The sequence below is a fragment of the Penaeus vannamei genome, chromosome 15, assembly GCF_042767895.1.
Source record: "Penaeus vannamei isolate JL-2024 chromosome 15, ASM4276789v1, whole genome shotgun sequence".
Taxonomy (NCBI): domain Eukaryota; kingdom Metazoa; phylum Arthropoda; class Malacostraca; order Decapoda; family Penaeidae; genus Penaeus; species Penaeus vannamei.
In genome coordinates, this window is record NC_091563.1 from 814,257 (window position 1) to 824,447 (window position 10,191).

Below are 10,191 nucleotides of genomic sequence, written 5' to 3' on the forward strand. Positions count from 1 at the left end.
TGGAATAGTTTCTGAGGATCCCTCTCTAACTGCTATCCAAGCCTAAAAAACAACATTGATGGTTCCTACACGTAACTAGATACATATTTTGTGATGATTAGTAAGTATTGGATATCGGAAATCCCCAGGCATGCTGATGTATATCCTTTGCTGTACGTACGTGCATGCAGGGACACGTACTCTCTCTCTCTCTCTCTCTCTCTCTCTCTCTCTCTCTCTCTCTCTCTCTCTCTCTCTCTCTCTCTCTCTCTCTCTCTCTCTCTCTCTCTCTCTCTCTCTCTCTCTCTCTCTCTCTCTTCCTCTCCCTTTATTTTCTTTTTCACTTTCATTTCCCTCCCTTACCCCCCCCCCCCTCCTCTCTCTCTCTCTCTCTCTCTCTCTCTCTCTCTCTCTCTCTCTCTCTCTCTCTCTCTCTCTCTCTCTCTCTCTCTCTCTCTCTCTCTCTCTCTAACAGTTTCCTCACTCACTCACTTATTCTCTACCTAAATATGTTTTTACACTTATCACTTAAAGTTCAGAGAACTGTAAATCACAGAATTGATTAATGATATAAAAAAAAGTTGCTTGAGAGCTTTCCACGCGAGAAACAGGGCACGAGAAATAGACACCCCTCCCCCCCCCAAAAAAAAATACAATAAATAAACCAATAAAACGGTGAAGATACTGAAGAACCACAACAAGACCTGGACGAAAACACCTCCACATCGACACGATCCACCTCGTCTCCCGCGGCCTCCATTTTGGTTCGTCAGCTTGCCACCTCTTCCGGTTCTCGTCGTCTTGGTCTCCTCGTCCTTCTGAGCGCTTTTACACCGGGCAAGAAAATCCCGAGGAAAAGAAGAATTGAAAAGGCCAGCTATGTTAAGGCAGATAGGTTTCTCTTCACATAAACTTGTATCACAGTTCGGTATTTTTTTTTCCCCTTCTGCTACTACCTCCTCGTTTCTTGGCGTTTATTCCGTCTACAAAATCGTCATTTTCCGTAAGGTTGAACACTGTCAGTTCCACGGGGGTATTTCAGCCCTGGAGAGCTTATATATTTTTCTTTTCTCTTTTCTTTCTTTTTTTTAGAAACACAGAACTCGTTAAAGCTTAAGGCGAACGCTCTGGCTGCCTCCGCTCTGCGTCCCGGCTGCAGCCTGTGCTCTGGCGGCCTCTACAACTTCTGCTGCTTTCGCGAATTCTGGTTCGGGGAAAGAGGGAGAACCTTAGTTATTGTGGTTATGAAATCAGATTTAGGATACATATATGTATATGTATGTATATATATGTATATATATATATATATATATATATATATATATACATATATATATTTATATATATATATATATTTATATATATATATATATATATATACATACATATATATATATATATACAATATATATATATATATATATATATATATATATATATATATATATGTATATGTATATATATACATATATATATATGTATATGTATATATATATATATATATATATATATATATATATATATATATGTGTGTGTGTGTATATATATATACAATATATATATATATATATATATATATATATATATATATGTATATATATACATATATATATATATCTGTACATATATATATATATATATATATATATATATATATATATATATATACATATGTGTGTATATATATACAATATATATATATATATATATATATATATATATATATGTATGTATGTATTTATATATAGATAAACGCACACACACACACACACACATATACATATATACATATATATAATTAGCCTGAATCATATACATACACCAAATTAAAGATATATCAATATTACAGGTATAACAAATCAGATGAAAAATATTTCCCTATAGATATTGTGGTTGCTCTCACTGCCCAAGAACAAAAGCTGAAGCTACCAGAAGATTATAAGAAAGAATGACATTAGTAAAATTCTTGGTCTAAAGTCAAATAATACACTTCATCTTCATAGATATTCTAGTCATAACTATTTTCTGAAAGTCAACAAGACTGTGTTGAGAGTCTCAAGTCACACGAAAACGTATGAAACATACCAATAGTAAAGAAATCTTTTTAAATTTATCAATATGCATAAAAATGTTGCGTTGACTACACACACACACACACACACACACACACACACACACACACGTTCCTCTGTCCTCGCGGGCTGACGCAGAAGCCTGCCGTAAACGGACCAAAATTCACGGTGAATGTCGTCATACTCGGGCAGCTTCCTCCCCCTAAGTGCCTGCCATCCTCACCTTCATTCTCTGTCTGTCTGTCTGTACGTCTGTCTGTCCGTCTGGCTGTCTGTCTGTCCGTCTGGCTGGCTGTCTGTCTGTCTGGTCTGCCTGATTGTCTGTCTTTCTCGTGGGCTCAGGGATGACAACCTTGCCCGGCAGAATTCTCAGCGTGTCACGAGCGAAAGTCCGATCCGCGTTTTGGTGCTTCGAGTCGCGTCTGATTGGGCGGGTGGGGCTCCGTCTGCGTCTGCGTCCAGTTGCAGCGGCGGAATCTCGTCTTACTTCTACAGCGAACTTACTTCCACTTCGCTGCGCCTCCCGATGCCCGTGGGAGCGGCCGGACGCGGGCAGCCGTGAGCCTACTCCGCCGCCGCCGCCCTCGGGATGAGGGTGACCGAGCCGGGCGAGCGAACGGCGCCACTTCGACTCTCGCTTTTCTCCGCTCGCTTGACCTCCGGGGGGTTGAGGAGGCGGGCCAGGGGTCCTCCTGCCGGCTGCTCCTGGACCGCTGCCTGCCGGATCACCTTCAGGACGTGACTTGCGCTGCTGGCCGAGGTCTTCGTCTGCTTGTGGAGAAGCTGGTGGGTACTTTCTGTTAGTTATTGATCTGCAAACCTCTTAGATATTCAAGTGCATGGGCCTCTTTGTTCCCTCTTTTGGTCGTGTAACTTTTGCGTGAGACTTCGAGGGGGAGAATAAGGAGGGTTGGATGCGGGGAACTTTTTATCTGATTATTAAGATCATTATCATGGTTACTTTATTTATTATCATTTTATAACATCTCCATTGGATGAAATTTGGTCCGTCCAAGGCTGGTTACTTGGGTGCGCTAGGCTTTTGTGTCAGACCTCGTCAGACACGGCATCCATCACAATCCCCCAACATACCAATAAGCAAAAGGGCCAAAAGAAACAACGAAAATTAAGAAATGAAATGAAAATGAAAAAGAAAACATGAAAATTAAGAAAAACAACATCCAAAATCAAGAAGAAAACATGAAAATTATGAAAAAAACATCCAAAATCAACAAGAAAACATGAAAATTAAGAAAAAAAACATCCAAAATCAAGAAGAAAACAATCCTAATACGAAAAAACATGAACGCTACGAAAAAAAACACGTCACTACCTTGAATCTGTGGAGTTTGAAAGCCCCGACGAGGATGAGCAGCGCCCCGACGGCGATCAGGGTCCCGCACACAGCGTCCACGACGACGAACGGCAGCGTCACCCCCTTCCGCACCTCCTGCGCCGTCGCCTCGTCCACGGCGGCGCTCTGGGGGCCAGGGAGGGGGCGTGAATGTAAAGAGGGGGTGAGTGTAAAGCGGATGCGAGGAATAAAAGGGGGAGTGAATATAAAGAGGAGAGGTGAGTATGAAGAGGGGGAGTGAATATAAAGAGGGGGTGAGTGGAAAGAGGATCTGAGTAATAAAAGGGGGGGTAAATATAAAGAGGAAGGGGTTAGCATGAAGAAGGGGAGTGAATATAAAGAGGAAAGGGTTAGCATGAAGAGGGAGAGTGAATATAAAGAGGGGAGGGGGAATATGAAGAGGGGGTGAATATAAAGAGGGGGTGAGTGGAAAGAGGATCTGAGTAATAAAAGGGGGAGTGAATATAAAGAGGAGAGGTGAGTATGAAGAGGGGGAGTGAATATAAAGAGGGGAGGGGGAATATGAAGAGGGGGTGAATATAAAGAGGGGGTGAGTGGAAAGAGGATCTGAGTAATAAAAGGGGGAGTGAATATAAAGAGGAAAGGGTTAGCATGAAGAGGGGGAGTGAATATAAAGAGGGGGTGAGTGTAAAGAGGATGTGAGTAAGGGGGAGTGAATATAAAGAGGGGGGGTGAGTATGAAGTGGAGGAGTGAATACAAAGAGGGGGAGTGAATATAAAGAGGAGGGGTGAGTATGAAGAGGGGGAGTGAATATAAAGAGGAAGGGATCAGCATGACCTATGTAGTGAATGTATTGTCCCTCGAGGGCAGTGAAAGGAAATTGTTAAAAATCTGTTTTTTTTGTGATAATGATTAATCTTGATCCCTTGCGAAATTTCTCTCTCTCTCTCTCTCTCTCTCTCTCTCTCTCTCTCTCTCTCTCTCTCTCTCTCTCTCTCTCTCTGTATATATATATGTATGTATGTTTATATGTATATATATATATATATATATATATATATATATATATATATATAAATATATATATATATATATATATATATATATATATATATATATATGTATGTGTGTGTGTGTGTGTGTGTGTGTGTGTGTGTGTGTGTGTGTGTGTGTGTGTGTGCACTTATATGAATCCGATTTTTCGTCTAATAAAAAACCGATCGGGAGAGCGCAATGAACAAGCAGATCTCCGCCTCGCCAGGTGAGGATCCGCCACAGCTCCTCTCGAGGCCTTTCAGTGAAGGAGAAACCCACACGATTGCTCCTCGGCTCTCATGTGTGTGTGTATGTATGCATGTATACACTTATAAATACACACACACACACACACACACACACAAAAAAAAAAAAAAAAAAAAAAAAAAAAAAATAAAAAGAAAAAAATATATATATATATATATATATATATATATATATATATATATATATATATATATACGTATATATATATATATATATATATATACCTATATATATATATATATATTCATATATATGTACACACACATATCCATGGCGTATATGTATTAAACCAGCATGACCTCCTGCAACAAGAGACCGGGACCCGAACTGACCTCGTTGACCCACAGGACGGGGAAGATGACCTCGGGCACGTTCTTGAAGGAGGGGAACTGACCGTACGGTTTCAGAGGAATATTAATCTGGATCTTCTTGGCCGCCTTCATGGTCACGCCCGTTCTCTGTGGGCGGGAATTGCGACATGAGAATGACGCTTGAAAGTCTGAGTTGATGTTGTAAGTCTCTCGTATCTATTTAGCTATTTATGTAGATAACTAGTTTTCGTCTATCTATCTACAAAAATGTAATCTGTTTAGCTATTTATGTAGATAACTAGAGTTTTTCATGTCTATCTACAAAAATGTAATCTATTTAGCTATTTATGTAGATAACTAGATTTTTTCATGTCTATCTACAAAAATGTACTGGTAGAGCAAACCTCTATATCTCTATCTGTCTAGCTTTTATCTATATATGTATCTATATCTATTCATTTATCTATCTGCAACAGTGGTCCTTAACCCTAGGTCGACGTCAAGCCATTTCAGTGAGCAGCGACTTTGCAGACTCTCCTCAGTATATCTATACAAAATGTTCTCAAAGCATCAATCCTTCTCATAGAATACCGTTGACACCTAAGGCCAAGCAAATCAAAGAATTATAGACGATTTATGGTATTTTAGAATTTGATTTTTAAATATTGGACAGAGCTTTGCGTCACAGTCGAGAAAGGTCAAGAACCACTGACTAAGAATGTGCATTTGTTGTGTACTTATCTATATCTCTTTATTATATCTGTTTATCATTCATTATTCACTTTTTTGGAATTTGCAAAGTGAGATTTACGTGAGTACTAACTTTAAAATTCTATATAACTATTTAACTGTTTTAGAGAACGTTTTTTCTAGTCACCAATTACTATGATTTTATCTTTCATCATTATCTATTTTTCTTGTCACCATCTATTAGCATTATTATTATTAACATTATCATTTTTCATTATCATTATTATCATTATCATTATTATTATTTTATTGTCATCATCATCACCATTATTATTATTATTATTACTACTCTTATTATCATTATCATTATCACTATTATTATTACTACTATTATTATAACTATCATTATTATTATTATTACTACTACTACTATTATTATCATTATCCTTATTATTATTATTACTACTATTATTATCATTACTATTATTATTATTATTACTACTATTATTATCATTATCATCATCATCATTATTACTACTATTATTATCATTATCATTATCCTCCTCCTCCTTTTCTCCCCGTTCCCCCACTCACAGGCTCGACGTCCAGGAAGGTCTCGTGGTCCTCCTTCCTTGGGTCGAGGCCCACCAGCTTCGCCAGCTCGACCTCGTCCCCCTGGTAGAAGTGGGGCGTCGACATCACGATCGGGGCGCCTGGGGAGGGGGAGAGGGGGAGGGGGTGAGATAGAGTGGTTAGGGGGGGAGTGGTTGAGAGAAAGGAAGGGTGTGGTTGAGAGGAAGGGAGTGGGTGGGAGGGAGGAAGGGAGGGAGAGTGTGGTTGAGAGGGAGGGAGGGGGTGGCTGGGAGAGGGAGTGGTTGGAGAGGGAGTATTTGGGAGAGGGAGGGAGTGGGTGGGAGAGGGAGTGGGTGGGAGGGAAGGAGGGAGTGGTTGGGAGAGGAAGCGAGTGGGTGGGGGTGGGAGGGGAGGTAGGGAGTGGGTGGGATGGAATGGCAATCGGGTGGTGCTTGTAATGTAAATGGGTATGTGTGTGTGTGTGCATATATGTGTGTCTATTTATCTAATTATCTACTGTATGTCTATATATCTATATCCCTCGCTATATATACACAATATATACACCCCCTTCACCCCTAACCACCCCTTCCCTCTCCCCCCTCGCCTCCCCTCACTCTCACCCACCCTCTATTCCTCACCCTCACCTATCCCTCCTCTCTACCCTCAACCACCCACCGCACCCCCTTACTCACCCCTTCCCCCCTCCCTATTCACCCCGCCCACCTCACCCCCTCCCCAATCACCCCGCCCACCTCCCCCTTCCCCCTCCCCAATCACCCCTACCCCCCACCTCCCCCTTCCCCCCGTCCCCAATCACACACACACCCATCCCCCTTCCCAATCACCCCTTCCCCCCACCCCTTCCCCACCTCCCCAATCACCCCACCCTCCTCCCCACTCACCCCGCCCACCTCACCCCTTCCGCCCCTCCCCACTCACCCCGCCCACCTCCCCCTTCCCCCACACTCACCCCGCCCACCTCCCCCCTTTCCTCCCTCCCTAATCACCCCACCCCCCTCACCCCTCACCCCAATCACTCCACCCACCTCCCCCCTCCCCAATCGCCCCTACCCTCCACCCCCTTCCCCTAACACTCACCCTTTTCCCCCACCCCAATCATCCCGCCCACCTCCCCCTCCCCCCACACTCACCCATAGCGCAGGGAGCCATGTTCATCATCCCGGCGCCCAGGCAGTGGTTTTGGTCGGGCGAGCAGTAGCAGAGGTTGTCGTGGTTGACGAGGGGGTCCTCCAGCATGTCTCGGGGCGGGATGAAGCGGTAGACGTGGATGCCGAAGTGGTCGCGGTCCCTCTCGTAGGTCAGGTACAGGGATCTGGGGGGAGAGGTGGGGAGTGAGGAGGGCGAGGCGGGGTTGGAAGGTTGAAGGAGGAGGTGGGGGTGTAAAGGAGGTGAGTAGAAGCTGGAATTGAGGGGCTGAGAGTGCAGATTGCAATCAGAGTCCAGAGTGGAGACTCAAAAGTTGTGCTTGGAATTGTGAGTGTAGTGGGGTCGAAGAGAGACAGTTATACATTTAAAGAGATAAGTAGCGAGAGAACGAGAGGGAGAGAGAGAGAGAGAGAGACAGACAGACAGACAGAATGAAAAGATCGAAAGGTCAAGAAGCAAAAAAAGAGAAAGAACACGAAACATCCCCCAAAAAACAAGAACCAGAAAGAAAGAAAAAAACAAAAAGACGGAAAACACAAAACAACAAAACAACAAAATAAAAGAAAAAAACCCATCCACCGAGAGCGAGAGAGCCCCCCCCCCTCACCTGCACAGTTCCGAGGTGTAGAGCCGGAGCACCGTGTCCCTCGCGACCGCCGGCGGGTACTGCGACCCATCCGTCCCGTTGATCATGTTGCAGTAAGGATCCCCGTGCCAGTAGTCCAGCTCGGTTTGACCTTTCCACTCCACGATGCTCTGGTAATCGTCCATTCCCAAGGCGCCCGTTTTGACCTTGAATGTGCCGTCGTTGGTGTTGTTACGCTGCGGGGAAGAGGTGGGTCATGAGGTCGTTTTGGTGGAAAAAAGGAAAAAAAAGAGGTGAAGACGAGGTCAATTTGGTGGAAATAAGAAAGGTGGAGATGAGGACATTCTGATGGATAAAAAAATGTGAAAATGAGGTCGTTTTGGCTGAAATAAGACAAATAAAAGTAGGAAATGAGGTCGTTTTGGTGGAAATAAGAAGACAGGTGGAAAATTAGGTCGTTTGGTGGAAATGAAGGTACAACATATTTTCGTGATGCATTGCACTGATGGGCTTTAAAGTATTCCCTTAATATTTCCTTAATCCTATTTACTTGCCTCTTTAAATCAACCATTAATGACTATTGATTTCTATTTTACTTACATTTACATAGCCACAAATCTATCTATCTATATTTTTTCAGAGAAGGAAAGAATTATATAATTATAGCATTAACTGTAATATTTACAAAACAACTACAATCTGTGAGCTTACTTACCCTCTAAACAAACCTACATCTACAGTTTTAATTATCAAAACAGCTGGCGTGCAATTGGTCACTCAGTTACCTAAGGGCGTGCAAGTTAGTAATCATAAAACTTACTGATGCATCTATGTATGTACAGTATTTATGTATGTGTTTGTATAAATATATACATGCATACATATATACATGCATACGCACACACACAACATATATGTATGTATATGTGTATATATATATATATGTGTGCGTGTGTGTGTGTGTGTGTGTGTGTGTGTGTGTGTGTGTGTGTGTGTGTGTGTGTGTGTGTGTGTGTGTGTGTGTGTGTGTGTGTGTGTGTGTGTGTGTGTGTGCATGTATATATGTATGTATATATTTATAGACACACATAAACACATAACTGTTCCTTTCAGTTTTGGCAAGCAATCATGCACAACATTCGCGACAAGGAATAACCTGCTTGTTCCTTCTCCTTTTCTTCCAAGTAGGAGTAAGAGCTCTTGTCTAAAAATATTTGAGATTTATATGAGCCTAATTGAGGTTTAAAAGATGAATATATAGGTAAGAAATGTCAAAGTGTGTGTCCGTTTGTACGTTTTTGTATTTGTGTTTTTTTCTGTGTCTGAGAGTGAGAGAGAGAGAGAGAGAGAGAGAGAGAGAGAGAGAGAGAGAGAGAGAGAGAGAGAGAGAGAGAGAGAGAGAGCGAGAGAGCGAGAGAGAGAGAGAGAGAGAGAGACAGAGACAGAGAGAGAGAGAGAGAGAGAGAGAGACAGAGAGACAGACAGACAGACAGACAGACAGACAGACAGACAGACAGACAGACAGACAGACAGAGACAGAGACAGAGTTTGATTTCGAACGAAAAGAAAACTATTCATCTCGCACTGAGGTCTCTTTCAATAGGAATTTAGAATCTGGCGGCGAGAGACTGTCTCCCTGAGTGGATGCCTTTCAAAAAAAAAAAAAAAAAAACTTTATCTTTTTCTTGTTCTTCTCTTCGTTGTTTTATTTACAATTCGCTCAACATGAATCCTAGACACATCTGAGGTTAGACACAGTCTGCAAGGCGTGACGTCACGGATGTAAACAATGACCGTAACGTGTCTGGAACGTGTCAACCTGGAGCTAAATCTGAAAGGCATAATGCGTAGATTTTTGTAGACGGTCAATTCTCTAGATTTTGTGTAGATTTACGTTGACTCGCCTTTGGTAAACAAAGGCGAGTCAACGTAAATCAGATTTCCTTTCGATGTAATATTTGTTCGTCTCTTTTCTATTTGCTATGCTATTTTAAGTGTTTTTTTATTCCCTGTTCGAGCTGTTCTCTTCCTTACTCTGCATTTCCTACTGGAATTAAGTAATATAATAAATATTGATAAGCTACCCAAGTTTACATTTTTCCCTCAAAACAGTGATAAAAACATTAATTTAAGCGGACTCTACCATGCAAAGAGACATGCGAGGTGTCAAACCAGAAGAAAAAATAAAAGTG

At 42.0% G+C, this 10,191-nt stretch overlaps 1 protein-coding gene across 1 annotated transcript in view; it reads right to left on the reverse strand.

Annotated features, from left to right (window-relative positions):
• Nucleotides 1–1,040: 1,040 nt before the first annotated feature.
• LOC113807154 (lysosome membrane protein 2-like) overlaps nt 1,041–10,191 on the reverse strand; it is a 15,230-nt gene continuing 6,079 nt past the window's right edge. Inside the window, exons 4-10 of the mRNA XM_070130902.1 lie at nt 8,021–8,235; nt 7,398–7,579; nt 6,265–6,383; nt 5,002–5,127; nt 3,385–3,531; nt 2,556–2,834; nt 1,041–1,183 (exon numbers count right to left, since the gene is read on the reverse strand). Of these exons, the coding sequence (XP_069987003.1) occupies nt 2,616–2,834; nt 3,385–3,531; nt 5,002–5,127; nt 6,265–6,383; nt 7,398–7,579; nt 8,021–8,235 (1,008 nt within the window). The 3' untranslated portion in view covers nt 1,041–1,183; nt 2,556–2,615. The remainder of the gene's footprint in view (nt 1,184–2,555; nt 2,835–3,384; nt 3,532–5,001; nt 5,128–6,264; nt 6,384–7,397; nt 7,580–8,020; nt 8,236–10,191) is intronic.